This window comes from Heterodontus francisci, chromosome 43, assembly GCF_036365525.1.
Source record: "Heterodontus francisci isolate sHetFra1 chromosome 43, sHetFra1.hap1, whole genome shotgun sequence".
In the NCBI taxonomy this organism is placed as follows: domain Eukaryota; kingdom Metazoa; phylum Chordata; class Chondrichthyes; order Heterodontiformes; family Heterodontidae; genus Heterodontus; species Heterodontus francisci.
Window position 1 is genome coordinate 29,870,669 of NC_090413.1, and position 16,483 is coordinate 29,887,151.

Genomic DNA, 16,483 nt, shown 5'->3' on the forward strand with positions numbered 1-16,483 from the left:
CATCACGGCAGTACTTAGACAGGATATCCCAGGGGGAATGTCCAGAGAGGCCATATGGGTAGAACTTAGAAATAAGAAAGGGGTGATCACTTTGATGGGATTATACTATAGGCCCCCCAATAGTCAGAGGGAAGTGGAGGAGCCTATATGTAGGGAAATCACAGATAGGTGTAGGAATTATAGGGTTGTAATAGTAGGTGATTTTAACTTCCCTAATATTGACTGGGACTGCCTTAGTGCTAAGGGATCAGATGGGGAAGAATTTGTTAAGTGTGTCCAGGATAGTTTTCTGAAGCAGTATGTGGATAGCCCTACTAGAGAAGGGGCTACACTCGACCTCCTCTTAGGAAATGAGGATGGGCAGGTGGTTGATGTGTCAGTGGGGGAGCACTTTGGGACCAGTGACCATAACTCTATTAGCTTCAAGATAGTTATGGAAAAGGATAGGACTGGTCCTCAGGTTGAATTCCTCAATTGGGGGAAGGCTCATTTCAATGGCATCAGACAGGAACTCTCAAAAGTTGAATGGGAGAGGCTGTTTACAGGTAAAGGGACGTCTGGCAAATGGGATGCTTTTAAAAGTGAGATAGGAAGAGTACAGGGCCGGCATGTTCCTGTTAGATGGAAGGGCAAAGCTGGCAAGTTTAGGGAACCTTGGTTGACGAGGGATATTGAGGGTCTGGTCAGGAAAAAGGAGGCATCTGTCAGGTGTAGGCAACTGGGATCAAGCAAGTCCCTCGAGGAGTATAGGGGATGTAGGACTACACTTAAGAAGGAAATTAGGAGGGCGAAAAGAGGCCATGAGATTTCCCTGACAAAGATAAAAGAGAATCCTAAAAGATTCTAGAAGTATATTAAGAGTAAAAGGGTAGCTAGGGAGAGAGTAGGTCCCCTTAAGGATCAGTGTGGTAATCTATGTGTGGAGCCACGGGAAATGGGTGAGGTCTTAAATGAATATTTCTCGTCTGTGTTTACTGTGGAGAAGGTCATGGAATCTAGTGAGTTCAAGGGAGGGAACAGCGATATCCTGGAGCATATCAACATTACAAAGGAGGAGGTGTTGGAGGTTTTGAAGCGCATTAAGGTGGATAAATCCCCAGGGCCTGACCAGGTGTATCCTAGGATGCTATGGGAAGCAAGGGAGGAGATTGCTGGGGTCCTGGCAGAGATTTTTGTATCATCGTTAGCCACGGGTGAGGTACCAGAAGACTGAAGGATAGCTAATGTTGTGCCTTTATTTAAGAAGGGCAGCAGGGATAAGCCAGGGAACTACAGGCCAGTGAGCCTTACATCAGTGGTGGGAAAGTTATTAGAAGGGATTCTGAGAGACAGGATTTATATGCATTTGTAAAGGCATGGTCTGATTAGTCAACATGGTTTTGTGCGTGGGAAATCATGTCTCACGAATTTGATTGAGTTTTTCGAGGAGGTGACCAAGAGGATTGACGAAGGCAGGGCGCTGGACGTTGTCTACATGGACTTTAGCAAGGCCTTTGACAAGGTCCCGCATGGTAGGCTGGTTCAGAAGGTTCAAACACATGGGATCCAGGGTGAGCTAGCAAATTGGATACAAAATTGGCTTGGTGATAGGAGGCAGAGGGTGGTAGTGGAGGGTTGTTTTTCAGATTGGAGGCCGGTGACCAGTGGTGTGCCGCAGGGATCAGTGCTGGGCTCTCTGTTGTTTGTCATATATATTAATGACTTGGATGTGAATGTAAGGGGCATGATTAGTAAGTTTGCTTACTAATTGGTGGTATAGTGGACAGTGAAGAAGGTTGTCTAAGGTTACAACAGGATATAGATAAACTGGGAAAGTGGGCAAGGGATTGGCAAATGGAATGTAATGCAGACAAGTGCGAAGTGATGCATTTTGGGAAGTTAAACCAGGGCAGGACACATACAGTGAATGGCAGGGCCCTGGGGAGTGTTGTTGAGCAGAGAGACCTTGGGGTGCAAGTACATAGTTCCTTGAAAGTGGCAACACAGGTAGACAGGGTGGTGAAGAAGGCGTATGGCGTGCTTGCCTTCATCGGCCGAGGCATTGAGTACAAGAGTTGGGACATCATGTTACTGCTGTACATAACGTTGGTTAGGCCGCATTTGGAGTACTGTGTGCAGTTCTGGTCGCCGCACTACAGGAAAGATGTGATTAAGCTAGAGCGGGTGCAGAAAAGAGTCAAGGATGTTGCCTGGTTTGGAGGGTTTGAATTATAAAGAGAGATTGGATAGGCTGGGCCTGTTTTCCCTGGAGCAAAGGAGGCTGAGGGGGACATGATAGAGGTATATAAAATTATGAGAGGCATAGATAGGGTAGATAGCTAGAGTCTATTTCCCATGGTAGGGGTGACTAAAACTAGAGGGCATAGATTAAAGGTGAGAGGGAGGAGGTTTAAAGGGGATCAAAGGGGTAAATTTTTCACACAAAGAATAGCGGGTATCTGGAATGAGCTGCCAGAGGAGGTGGTGGAGGCAGGAACAGTAGCAACATTTAAGAGGCATCTGGACAGGTACTTGAATGAACAAGGCATAGAGGGATATGGAATTAATGCAGGCAGGTGGGATTAGTATAGATAGGCATTATGGTCGGCATGGACGCGGTGGGCCGAAGGGCCTGTTTCTATGCTGTACGACTCTATGACTCTCTATAACTAAAATGGGACAGTGGGATTGGTACAGAACAATGGGGAGAGAAAACAGGACAGTGGGATTAGTGTGGGATTGGTACATGGCTATGGGGAGAGAAAACGGGACATTGGGATTAGTGTGGGATTGGTACAGGGCTATAGGGAGAGAATGGAACAGTGGGATTAGTGTGGGATTGATACAGGGCTATGGGGAGAGACAACGGGACAGTGGGATTAGTTCGGGATTGATACAGGGCTATGGGGAGAGAATGGGGCAGTAGGTTTAGTTCGGGATTGATACAGGGCTATGGGGACAGTGGGATTTGTTCTGGAGTGCATTGATAAAGAGCTGGCAAAGGCTAGATGTGACAAGTGGACTCCTTCTGTGCTGTCAACACCTATAGTGTAATGACATAATATTTACACCAATTCTCTACAAACCTGCTTTGTGCTTTTTGTATGTATTGATGTTTCTCACAGTTTCCACAGTGACTGAAATTCCTCATGTCTTAACTAAAAGAGTGATCTTAAGAATCAGCAAAATGACAGGTTTCACAATGTAGTCTTTTGGAGGGTTCCGGGTTGGCTGGCTTTTGGGTTTGTTATTTATTGATGCCAACACATTGTGACACTGACAGACTGAGAGAGAGAGAGATGGACCGAGATAGAGAGGGACCTGAGTTAGCACCTCAAACCCCAGCCTCAGTGTGGCACTGGCTGAGATATCAATCTGGGCATGAGTTTAGAAACAGTTCACACCCAAGGACGACAACAAATGTACAAATATTACAATCTGTAATTTCAAGTGATTTTTAATATTTTTTCAAACATGTTTCTGTGAGATTTGATGCTACAATTTACAACAGATCCATTTGATGAATGTGGAAAATTGATTATGGAAAGTGCTCAGTTTCCTTTATCAAACCATCCCAGAATCTTCTGTTCCGTGGGCTGAAAATAGACAATCAAATAGAGAAGTCTTCAGTTCATGACCTTTATCTTGCCCGCATGATTTTCCACAAGATTCTTTTGTTGGTCTGTGATGATTGTGTAAAGCTTCACGATTTCCGGGACTTGAATTACTGCCACTGCTGTCAGCTCAGACTGAATGAGCTAGACAGTGGGACAGACCTGAGGCAGTAAGTTGGGGTTTGCCTGGAGTCAGCTCTTTGCTTATTTAAACAATAGCGTAAGAGCAAAGCAGGGTTAGGTCAATAGAGGGCGACACACACCTCACCCGCATCGCAGGGTGCCTGACTGGAACATACAGAGTGATATACACCCATAGGGTGCTGCAGTTCTGACACATTGGAGACACCACCTCTCCTTTTTACCACTGGGCTGCTACATGCTCAGTGAGTGTGTGCACAGTGAGTGTGTGCTCAGTGAGTGTGTGCACATTGAGTGTGTGCTCAGTGAAAGTGTGCTCAGTGAGTGTGTGCACATTGAGTGTGTGCTCAGTGAGTGTGTGCTCACTGAGTGTGTGCACATTGAGTGTGTGCTCAGTGAAAGTGTGCTCAGTGAGTGTGTGCACATTGAGTGTGTGCTCACTAAGTGTGTGCACAGTGAGTGTGTGCTCAGTGAGTGTGTGCACATTGAGTGTGTGCTCAGTGAAAGTGTGCTCAGTGAGTGTGTGCACATTGAGTGTGTGCTCACTGAGTGTGTGCACAGTGAGTGTGTGCTCAGTGAAAGTGTGCTCAGTGAGTGTGTGCACATTGAGTGTGTGCACAGTGAGTGTGTGCTCAGTGAAAGTGTGCTCAGTGAGTGTGTGCACATTGAGTGTGTGCTCACTGAGTGTGTGCACAGTGAGTGTGTGCTCAGTGAGTGTGTGCACATTGAGTGTGTGCTCAGTGAAAGTGTGCTCAGTGAGTGTGTGCACATTGAGTGTGTGCTCAGTGAGTGTGTGCTCACTGAGTGTGTGCTCAGTGAGTGTGTGCACAGTGAGTGTGTTATACAGCTGCCCACAGGCCCTGCAAGAATTTTAATTTTTCTGTTTGCAGTTTCCAATTTTCTCAAATTCTCGAACATATGATTCAACAAAAAAAGAATTTGACCAATCAAGTTTATGGATAAAGGGGGTTGAATAGGTGAGTGGGGGAGTGAGCAAAGGGAGAAATATGTGAGTGGGGGAATGCAAGAGGGGGGAATAAGCGAGGGGGAGAATGGGAGAGAGCGGGAATAGGTGAGGGGGGAATGGGAGAGAGGGGCAATGGGAAAGGGGGGGATAGGCAAAGGGAGAATGGGAGAAAGAGGGGATGAGCGAGGGGGTGAATGGGTGAGGGGGGAATGGGAGAAAGGGGAAATGGGAGAGAGAGAGGAATGGGTGAGGGGGGAATGGGAGAGAGAGGGAATGGGAGAGAAAGAGGAATGGGTGAGGAGTGAATGGGTGAGGGGGGAATGGGAGAGAGAGGAATGGGCGAGGAATGAATGGGAGAGAGGAGGAATGGGAGAAAGGGGGAATGGGAGAGAAAGAGGAATGGGTGAGGAGTGAATGGGAGAGAGGAGGAATGGGAGAAAGGGGGAATGGGAGAGAGGAGGGAATGGGCAAGGGGGCATGGACGAGGGGGAAAGGGCAAGGGGAGGATGGGTGAGGCGGTTTTTCACAAGGGGGAATGGGCGATGGGTGACTGTGCATCGGTATATCCCTCAGGGAGAGATGGTCAGCTTTTGGCTTTGCACACACCTACTCGTCTTATTAATAATATCATGTTCAGAGGCCGAAATGAGACTTGAAACGGATCTGGGATTATGCTGATCTGTTTTTCCTGATCCAATCTCTGACATGTAATTCCTTCCCCCCACCACGAGTGAGTGTGCACAAATGAGTGTTTGCTGCAGTGTTTTTTTCCCTCCTTCTCCCCCCCATTACTTGGTAAAGGATGCTGGCTCAATCTGGATGTCAATCAGAGGTGACACAGATTCACAGCACATTATATTACACGGGATTTGACACTATTCTTCTCACCAAGACTATCTCTCAGTCTCCACATTGCAACAGCTTTAGAATGAATCATTTACAAACATTTCATTATGTACAATTATCAAACCAGAACCAAAAAATAAAATCATGAACAATAAAAACTAAAAAACTGTACAAGAACTACAAACCAGTGCCTGATCCTGGTTGGCTGATAGAGACTGTACAGAATGGCCGTGGTAATATCAGCTGGTATCTCTGTTTGCTCGCATGTTTTAGCTGAGATGGGGAGAGTGATTTCTCACTAACTGTCCCATGATTTGGAACATGGTGATGTTAATTCCTTTTGTGGATGTGTCTGACTTTGCTGCAGAATCTAACACTACACTAATGGGACATGGAGGGCAGAGCTGAAGGCTGGGATTCTACCTCCAATATCACACAATACCAGTGCTCTAAAGGGTAAGGTTGATGCCATATCCACACACATAGAAACTTAAAATGCTCCAGGTGTTCAATCCTTGGCTCTGCCAACCTGACTCTAAGCACTCTGGCAATGAGAGGTTTTGATAAAGGAAATAAGGAGAAACTGTTTCCAGTTGCTGGAGGGTTGGTAACCACTGGACGCAGAGTTAAGATATTGAACAAAAGAACCATGGAGATGAGAATTTTTTTACACAGTGAATTATTGTGATCTGCAATGCCTGAAAACAGCTGGGAAGCAGATTCAATAGTAACTTCAAAAGGGAATTGGATAAATAGTCGAAAAGAAAAAATGAGGAAAGAACAGGTGCGAGGGACTAATGGGGAAGCTTTTTCAAAGCGACAGCACAGGCACAAAGGGCCGAATGGCCTCCTGTGCTGTATCATTCCATGATTCTAAGTGGATGGTAAGTTATGGGGAGAGTGCATGCTCCATATCGTGCTCTTTTTGTGTGGTTAGTTCTGGAACTCGATGATTAACAGCAAGTTCTATGGCCTGTGTCTTGTTGAATGCAGCATTAATGGCGGTGAAACCAGCACAGAGTATTGGCGATTCTGGCAGACTCCAACAGCTCGGCTCTTGGCACAGGAGGGAATCCCTATGGCATCACACCCACAATCTCATCTCCGGGATTGAGAGTGGGCTGTAGAGAGTTCTCTTGTGAGCACAAACTGAGTTTAAGGCAAAAAAAATCTAATTTATACTGACCTTATACAGCAAACCAGGAGAGCAGCAATTTCATGTCCTGAATTTAAAGTGATCTCGGAGATAAATGGGAAAACAAACAAATGAAAGTTGTGGTTTTGTGTGTGTGTGTGCGGTCATGTCTGTGTGTGGTTGTGTCTGTGTGTGTACGGTTGTGCCTGTGTGTGTGTGCGTTTATGTGTGTGTGTAGTTGTGTCTGTGTGGGTATGTGCATTTGTGTGTGTGCATTTGTGTCTGTGTGTGAGGTTGTGTGTGTGTGTGGTTGTGTCTGTGTTTGTGTCTGTATGTGTGTGGTTGTGTCTGTGTGTGTGTGGGGTTGTGTCTGTGTGTGTGGTTGTGTGTGTGCGGTCGTGTGTGTGTGTGTGCGGTCGTGTCTGTGTGTGTGGTTGTGTCTGTGTGTATGTGTGTGGTTGTGTCTGTGTGTATGTGTGTGTATGTGTGTATGTGTGTGTATGTGTGTGTTTATGTGTGTGTGTAGTTGTGTCTGTGTGTTTGTGTCTGTGTGTTTGTGTCTGTGTGTGAGAGGTTGTGGCTGTGTGTGTGTGTTTGTGAATGTGTGTGTGTGTTTGTGGGGTTGTGTCTGTGTGTGTGTTTGTGTCTGTGTGTGTGGTTGTGTCTGTGTGTGTGTGTGGTTGTGTGTGTGTGCGGTCGTGTCTGTGTGTGTGCGTGTTTGTGTGTGTGTGTGTGCGTTTGTGTGTGTGTGATTGTGTCTGTATGTGTGTGTGGTTGTGTGTGTGTGCATTTGTGTCTGTGTTTGTGTCTGTGTGTGTGCAGTTGTGTCTGTCTGTGTGTGGTTGTGTCTGTGTGTGTATGTGCATTTGTGTGTGTGCATTTGTGTGTGTGTGTGTGTGCATTTGTGTCTGTGTGTGTGTGCATTTGTGTCTGTGTGTGAGGTTGTGTCTGTGTGTGTGTTTGTGAATGTGTGTGTGTGTTTGTGTCTGTGTGTGAGGTTGTGTCTGTGTGTGTGTTTGTGAATGTGTGTGTGTGTTTGTGTCAGTGTGTGAGGTTGTGTCTGTGTGTGAGGTTGTGTCTGTGTGTGTTTGTGAATGTGTGTGTGTTTGTGTGTGTGGTTGTGGGTCTGTGAGTGTGTGGTTGTGTCTGTGTGCGTACGGTTGTGCCTGTGTGTGCGTTAATGTGTGTGTGTAGTTGTGTCTGTGTGGTTGTGTGCGTGTGTGCATGTGTGCATTTGTGTGTGTTTGTGTCTGTGTGTGAGGTTGTGTCTGTGTATGTGTGTGTGTGGTTGTGAATGTATGTGTGTGTGCAGTCATGTCTGTGTGTGTGCGTTTATGTGTGTGCGTTTGTGTGTGGTTGTGTCTGTGTGTGCGCGTTTATGTGTGTGTGTGCGTTTGTGTCTGTGTGTGTGTAGTTGTGTCTGTGTGTGTGTAGTTGTATCTGTGTGTGTGGTGGTTGTGTGCGCGTGCGGTCGTGTGTGTGTGTGGTTGTGTCTGTGTGTGGTTGTGTGTGTGTGTGTGTGCACGGTTGTGTGTGTGTGTGTACGGTTGTGCCTGTGTGTGTGTACGTTTATGTGTGTGTGTAGTTGTGTCTGTGTGGGTATGTGCATTTGTGTGTGTGGTTGTGTCTGTGTGTGTGTACGGTTGTGTGTTTGTGCACGGTTGTGTGTGTGTGTGTACGGTTGTGCCTGTGTGTGTGTGCATTTGTGTGTGTGTGTGTGTGGTTGTGTCTGTGTTTGTGTGTTGATTGTGTGTGTGTGTGTGTGTGTGGTTGTGTGTGTGTGTGTGTGTGTGTGTGTGTGCGTTTGTGTGTGTGTGTGATTGTGTATGTGCATTTGTGTCTGTGTCTGTATTTGTGTGTGTACAGTTGTGTCTGTATGTGTATTTGTCTCTGTGTGTGTGTTTGTGTGTGTGTGTGCATTTGTGTCTGTGTGTGTGTGTTTGTGTCTGTGTGTGAGGTTGTGTCTGTGTGTGTGTTTGTGTCTGTGTGGTTGTGTGTGTGGTCGTGTCTGTGTGTGTGTGTGTGGTCGTGTCTGTGTGTGTGCGTTTGTGTGTGTGTGCGTTTGTGTGTGTGTGTGTGGTTGTATCTGTATCTGTGTATTTGTGTCTGTGTGTGTGGTTGTGTCTGTGTGTGTGTGTGTGTGCGTTTGTGTGTGTGTGCGTTTGTGTGTGTGTGTGGTTGTATCTGTATGTGTGTGTGGTTGTGTGTGTGTGTGGTTGTATCTGTATGTGTGTGTGGTTGTGTGTGTGCGTTTGTGTGTGTGGTTGTGTCTGTATGTGTTTATTTGTGTCTGTGTGTGTGGTTGTGTCTCTGTGTGTTTGTGTCTGTGTGTGTGCATTTGTGTCTGTGTGTATGTGGTTGTGTGTGTGAGGTTGTGTCTGTACGTTTGTGTCTGTGTGTGTTCGTGTCTGTGTGGTTGTGTCTGTGTGCATATATGAGTCTGTATGTGTATCGGGTAAAGACGCTGTTTAACATGGTTAAATTTCCTCCCAGTGTTCAGGAGAATGGCCGTCAGGTGCTGGAGATACTCAGGGGATTCAGTGTCTTCAAAAGAGGAGAGGGGTAAAGAGGACAGGAGATCATCCTGATGTTGTGCCAGATGGAACCTGGCACCAAACTTGACCTTGTTCCACTCAAAGCTGCTCATGGACATGAAAGTGCAGCGCCCTCCCAGCACATGGGAATGATAAACCTCAAATGGAGGATAGTTCCCATCCTCAGCCAGCACAGCTAATTGTGCACATCCCAGAATCGCTGTAACATAAATTATTTTTAAAAAGTCCCAAAGATATTGCCGTACTGTGCAAAAGAAGGTTGGAGGAAGACAAATTGAAGAGCAGAGTTTAGTGTTTGTAACTGGTTTAGCTTCAAACCCACCGGCTTATGTCCCATTGATCTGGCTCGTTCCAGAACCTTACAGAATAAATTATAAGAAAAAGTACGTAAAATATAACATTAAAAATAAAACAAATCATTGCTTGACTTAACTACAAAGACAAAGCTTGTAGATAATTCTAGAAAAGGCACGCAGTCCCCAGACCCTGTCACACTCAGAGAAACAGATTCCTTGCTGTGGAAACCACACGGAGGAGATGGAGTTTAGTCGGGTTCATCTGATTCCTGTTGAAAGTCCGTTGTTCTCCCAGCTTCTCCTTCACGACTGTCTGGCTGGGACGCGAGTGAGGAACACATTATTTCAAAGCGACCACCTCTCACCCCATTACCCATGAAAGGTTCACACCAGACAAAGAATGGCTTTGATCTCCCCCTTTCCATCCCAGGTTCCCTGAGTGTTAGGGTGCTCTGATGGTGGAATCCACCCACAGACTTGGATTCCAATCTACAGTTGATGCACATGTCTCCAAAAAAAAGACAAATTTCATCTGTTTTGTCCGTTCCACACAAGGGCTGCTCTCCTTTTTTATGATTCTACAGAAGCTGTGTCCTTGGCTGTGGCGTCTGACTGTCCCTCCTCGCTGTCTCTCTCCTCCTGTGCCTCAGCTGTGCACAGAATGGTCTCCTCTGAGCTGTGACAGCTTGCCTTCTCCTCTCCTGTTCTGTTTCTGTCCTTGTCTGATCGGTCAGAATCTTCTTCCTCTTCCAGTGTCAGTTCAAACTGAAACTTGTCGATGCAAACCTCTTCACCCTGGCCAGGATCATCCAGCGGTGGGGAGGGGCTCTGTGGAATCATACTCTGGTACCAGTACCTGTTGTCCTCCAGCGTATCGAGGATATCCTGGGCGTCAGGGTGCACCAGGTCACCCCATGTCTCCCACAGAGGGTGCACAATGTAGTCGATGAATCCCACCTGCAAAACACAGAATGACATCAGAGACAATAAACCCAATTCCCTCCCCATCCCCTTACCCCCTTCCCTTTCCCCCTTCCTTTCTCTCCCCTTCGTCCCTTCCTTTCCTACCCTCCCTGATAATGGACACAGGCTATTTGGGCACGTGTACCCTGTGGGGTCTGTCCCATTTAGTGCTCACATAGGAATATAGGAACAGGAGTAGGCCATTCTGCCCATTGAGCCTGGTCCACCATTCAATTAGATCATGGCTGATCATCTACCTCAACATCACTTTCCCCACTATCCCCAGATTCCTTGATGTCATTAGTATCCAGATATCTATCGATTTCTGTCTTGAACATCCTCAGCTCTCTGTTTAGAGAATTCCAAAGATTCACCACCCTCCGAGTGAAGACATTCCTCCTCATCTCAGTCTTAAATGGCCTCCCCCTTATTCTGAGATGGTCCCCTGGTTCTAGACTCACCAGCCAGGGGAAACATCCTATCTACATCCACCCTGTCACGCCCTGTAAGAATTTAATAAGTTTCAATGAAAGCACCTCTTATTCTTTGAAGCTCTAAAGAATACAGGCCCAGTTTCCTCAATCTCTCCTCATAAAACAATCCCGCCATCCCAGGGATCAGTCTGGTGAACTTCCGTTGCACTCCCTCTATGGCAAGTATATCCTTTCTTAGATGAGAAGACCAAAACTGTACACAATACTCCAGGTGCGGTCTTACCAAGGCTCTATACAATTGCAGCAATACATCTTCACTCCAGTACTCAAAACCCCTTGCAATGAAGGCCAACATATCATTTGCCTTCCTGATTGCTTGCTGCACCGACATGCTAGCTTTTAGTGACTCATGAACAAGGATACCCAGGTCCCTTTGGACATCAACACTTCCCAATCTCTCACTATTTAAGAAATACTCTGTCTTTCTGATTTTTCCAAAGTGGATCACTTCACACTTAATTACATTATATTCCATCTGCCATGTTCTTGCACATTCACTTAGTCTGTCCAAGTCCCCTTGAAACCTCTTTGTATCTTCCTCACAACTTACATTCCCACTTAGTTTTGTGTCATTAGTAAACCTGGAAATATTACATTTGGTCCCCACATCTAAATCATTTATATAGATTGTGAACTACTGTTGCCCCAGCACTGATCTTTGCAGTGCTCAAATAGTAACAGCCTGCTATCCAGAGAATGATGTATTTATTCCTGTTCTCTACTTTCTGTTTGTTAACCAATTCTCAATCCATACCAATCGTGACATGAAGCCTGGAATGGGGATTTGCTGAATGGTGATCAGAGGTGAACCCACATTTTTCCAATGAATTTCTCCTTTCTCTCCTGATGACCTTGGTTGTAATTGGGGTACAGACCTACAAACCTCCATCTCAAATCTTTCTCTCTCTCTGGCACAAACCCAAATGACCAGACCGACACCAAGTACCAGCAGGGTATTAAACTGTGGGGAGCATCAGAGCCAATCCTCAGCCAAAGTTCATTCTCAAGACACTCTGTAGTAGGAGTCGTTGGATAGAGAGGGGGAGCAGGAACCTGTACCTAACTCTGCCGTACTGAGGCTAACTGGAATGTATGGCTCAGTTGTTCAGAGTTATACTAACTGCACGTGAGCGGAGTGAATCCCAGCCCTGTATCCACTGGTACCTGCGTCTTTTCCACTGAGGCTGTGTGTTTGTCACACATCGGACTGATTTCCATTCCTCGCTCTCGTTCCTTGTCTCCCTGTCGGAAGAACTCCTCCAGGACGCGGTCTGTCCACTGTCGATACAGCTCCAGCGGTTTGGTGGGGTTACTCAGATCAGCGCAGTGAACCATATTCCGCATCACCTAGCAACACAAACACACCAATACTGAGTAACCACAGCACCCAAGCCCAGGCAGCCAATGGCAGTACAGTCTGCACATCAGGGAATCAGATTTCCTGCCACTCGCAGTGCTCTGGGAACTGGGAACATAGTCAGTAACCCCCAGACCCAGGACACAGTCTGTACCCCCAGACCCAGGACACAGTAACCCCCAGACCCAGGACACAGTAACCCCCAGACCCAGGACACAGTCTGTACCCCCAGACCCAGGACACAGTAACCCCCAGACCCAGGACACAGTCTGTACCCCCAGACCCAGTACACAGTAACCCCCAGACCCAGGACACAGTCTGTACCCCCAGACCCAGGACACAGTAACCCCCAGACCCAGGACACAGTCTGTACCCCCAGACCCAGGACACAGTAACCCCCAGACCCAGGACACAGTCTGTACCCCCAGACCCAGGACACAGTAACCCCCAGACCCAGTACACAGTAGCCCCCAGACCCAGGACACAGTAACCCCCAGACCCAGTACACAGTAACCCCCAGACCCAGGACACAGTAACCCCCAGACCCAGGACACAGTCTGTACCCCCTGACACAGGGCACAGTGTGTACTCCCAGACCTGGGACACAGTCTATACCCCCAGACACAGGACACAGTCTGTACCCCCAGACCTGGGACACAGTCTATACCCCCAGACCCAGGACACAGTCTGTACCCCCTGACCTGGGGCAGTCAGTACTCCCAGACCTGGGACACAGTCTGTACCCCCAGACCCAGGACACAGTCTGTACCCCCTGACACAGGGCACAGTGTGTACTCCCAGACCTGGGACACAGTCTGTACCCCCAGACACAGGGCTACGCTGTAGACTCAGGGCACAGTCAGTACCTGGATCCTGTCAGTGTAGTTGTCAAGCAACAGGACCCCTGAGCTGGTCACTTTCTTTGTCTCCACCATGGTCTTCAGGTCTGCCAGGAGGGTCATGTGTTTTGACATGTCTGTCGCCAGAACCTGTGGGTAGGAAAACCATAAGGAAATTAATCAGGTAGAGAGACTCTCATTTCCACAGTGCATCTTGGGATGTCCCAAAGCGCTTTACAGTCAATCGAGATCTTTTTTGAAGTGTAGTCACTGTAGTAATACAGGAAACGGCAGCCGTTTCATGCACAGCAGCATCTTACAAACAGTAGATGATAAAGACCAGATAATCTGTTTCAGTGATATTTAATCACTGTTTAATGTCATCTGAAAGACAGCCCCACCCAAAGTGCAGCGCTCCCTCAGTACGGCATAGGGAGTTTTGGCCTGCATTATGGGCTCAAGTCTCTGCAATGTGGAACTTGAACCCATGATCGCTGACTCAAAGGCAAGAGTACTACCCACTGAGCCACGATGGGAGAAGAATGGAGGGCAGATGAGGGGCAATGAGGATTGCGAGTGCTAAGGCAGACTCACCATATCGATGACCATTTTGCGCAGACTCTGCCGCTGCCGTTTAGGAAGATTCTGGAAGATGTCACAGTTTTCTTCCTGGAGGAGTTTGAAGCCCACAGCAAGGTGATGATTCTCCAGGACAGACTCGTCATTATACATGAGTGCCAGCTCGGAGTCTGAGAGATAGTAACACAAATGTCAGTGCTGGGCAACAACCACCGTCCCTGCTATATCAGCCCAGGGGAGAGATCCTAAACCATACAACCTGTTCCTCACACCAAACACAGAACGCATGTGTCTGTCAGAGACAAATAGCACCCAGTCCAGGGAGCCTCCAAACCCTGCAGAATGCTGCAACCCTTTAGGAACTCGGCTAACATCAAGAGCTGTGCTGAGCTCCTCTGGTGGTTCAGTGGCCCAACTTGATACTGAACATGGTCCCCAGGAGGGCCTTTAATTCAAACCCTGCTCAATGCTGGATCTGATAATCATTGTATGGGCTACAATTTCCCTCAGCCAACCTGGGCAATGGAGTGGTGGGACTGCTGCTCCTGACTATCCAATGTCTTTTTGCTGGGCATTGGATGAGAACAGGGTTAGACTTTGCTATGGTGCTGCCTACAGTCGAATAGCCTGGCAACATTCACTCTCTGGGTTCACACATGAAGAAGTCACTTTGGTGGTGGTGTCGAGCAGGGTGGCTGCTTCACATCCATTCCTGTCATCTCCAGCAAGAGTCAGGCCTTTGAGAGTGGAGGGAATAAATGGTTCAAACAAAGGTGCTCATTTCTCCAGCCCTCAGCACCATAAATAATACACATGGGCATCCACTTCCATGCCAAGTGGAGGCTGGTTGTATAGTCATGTTACTGAACTGGTAATCCAGAAGCCTGGACCAATAATCCTGTGATTGTGAGTTTAAATCCCACTGTGGCAGTATAAGAATTTAATTTCAGTTTAAAACAAATCTGGAAATAAAAAGCTGGTATCAGTAACAGTGACCATGAAACTGTTAGATTGTGATTAAAAACACAACTTGGTTCACTACTGTCCTTTAGAGAAAGAGACCTGCTGTTCTTACCCAGTCTGGCACCAGACTCTTGATTGGTTGACTCTTATAGAAAATAAAGCATAGTAAATAGGAGCAGGAGTAGGCCATTCGGCCCTTCGGCCTGCTCCGCCATTCAAAAAAGATCATGGCTGATCGTCTAATTCAGTACCCTGTACCTGCTTTCTCCCTATATCCCTTGATCCCTTTGTCAATAAGAAATATATTTATCTCCTTCTTGAATATATTTAATGATTTGACCTCCACTGCCTTCTGCAGTAGAGAATTCCACAGGTTCACCACCCTCTGAGTGAAGAAATTTCTCCTCATCTCGGTTCTAAATGGCATACCCCATATCCTGAGACTGTGACCCCTGGTTCTGGACTCCCCAGCCATCGGGAACATCCTCCCTGCATCTAGTCTGTCTAGTCCTGTTAGAATTTTATAGGTTTCTATGAGATCCCCTCTCATTCTAAACTCTAGTGAATATCGGCCTAGTCGACCCAATCTCTCCTCATACGTCAATCCTGCCAGCCCAGGAATCAGCCTGGTAAATCTTCTTTGCACTCCCTCCATGGCAAGAACATCCTTCCTCAGATAAGGAGACCAGAACTGCCCTCCAAAGCAGCCTAGAAAGCCATTCAGTTGTATTAAACCACAAGTGGTTCAAGAAAAATGCCTCTTATCAGCTTCTCAGGGAAACTAGGAATGGGCCTTAAATGGCAGCCTTGCCAGCGACACCACGTCCTGAGAATGAATAAAAATGTAAGTGTCCGAGCTAGTGAGCTGGGTTTGATACTCACTGGTGTTGATGAGGAACTGATTGGAAACTCCTGGGTGATCCACATCATGAATCGCAGCAGCAAACAGTGCAGCAAGAGTCTCCAGATCGGTGAAGACAGCCTGAAATAAAGCACATGGAAACCGCGGTCAGTGTGATGGTTACCACACTCTTATTTGTAGATAATTGGCATCCACCTTTAATCAAACAGTAGCCCAAATGACACAACAATCCTTCCTCAGTCAACAGCACACAGCTGAACCAGGTCAGCAAACTGCCATCCACAAAGGATCAAAACAGTCTGAGAATCTGTCCAGAGGGAGAGGCTGTGGGTGGTGTGTAGCCAGAGTTACACTTGCCCTGTAACTGTTGTGCGATGTGTCGTTTCCACCTAACCCACAGTGTGAAGGAAATACAGTGAACAAGATTGAGGCAAAATGTACTCACATCAAGGGCCGGCGTAGACAGCAGTACGTGTGTGGACTGGGTGACATCAGCTGCGTGCAAGCTGTTGTGGTACGCAACATCAGCATGGTAATGATCCTCCAGTGTCATGATGTATGTGAGGAAAGAGTCAACCGGAATCCTGAAGGTCTTCAAAAAGTCTCTCTCCTGAAACAATTACACAGTTACACAGTGAGTGACTCTCACCCTGAATAAACAGTGACTCCGTACAGTTACACAGTGAGTGACTCTCGCCCTGAATAAACAGTGACTCTGTACAGTTACACAGTGAGTGACTCTCACCCTGAATAAACAGTGACTCCGTACAGTTACACAGTGAGTGACTCTCGCCCTGAATAAACAGTGACTCTGTACAGTTACACAGTGAGTGACTCTCGCCCTGAATAAACAGTGACTCTGTACAGTTACACAGTGAGTGACTCTCGCTCTG

General features: G+C 47.1%; 1 protein-coding gene across 1 annotated transcript in view; it reads right to left on the reverse strand.

Annotated features, from left to right (window-relative positions):
* Positions 1-8,787: 8,787 nt before the first annotated feature.
* The window catches only part of pde4a (phosphodiesterase 4A, cAMP-specific), a 478,599-nt gene continuing 470,903 nt past the window's right edge, over positions 8,788-16,483 (reverse strand). The window contains exons 10-15 of the mRNA XM_068021346.1: positions 16,036-16,200; positions 15,611-15,710; positions 13,781-13,935; positions 13,214-13,336; positions 12,155-12,337; positions 8,788-10,490 (exon numbers count right to left, since the gene is read on the reverse strand). Of these exons, the coding sequence (XP_067877447.1) occupies positions 10,104-10,490; positions 12,155-12,337; positions 13,214-13,336; positions 13,781-13,935; positions 15,611-15,710; positions 16,036-16,200 (1,113 nt within the window). The 3' untranslated portion in view covers positions 8,788-10,103. The remainder of the gene's footprint in view (positions 10,491-12,154; positions 12,338-13,213; positions 13,337-13,780; positions 13,936-15,610; positions 15,711-16,035; positions 16,201-16,483) is intronic.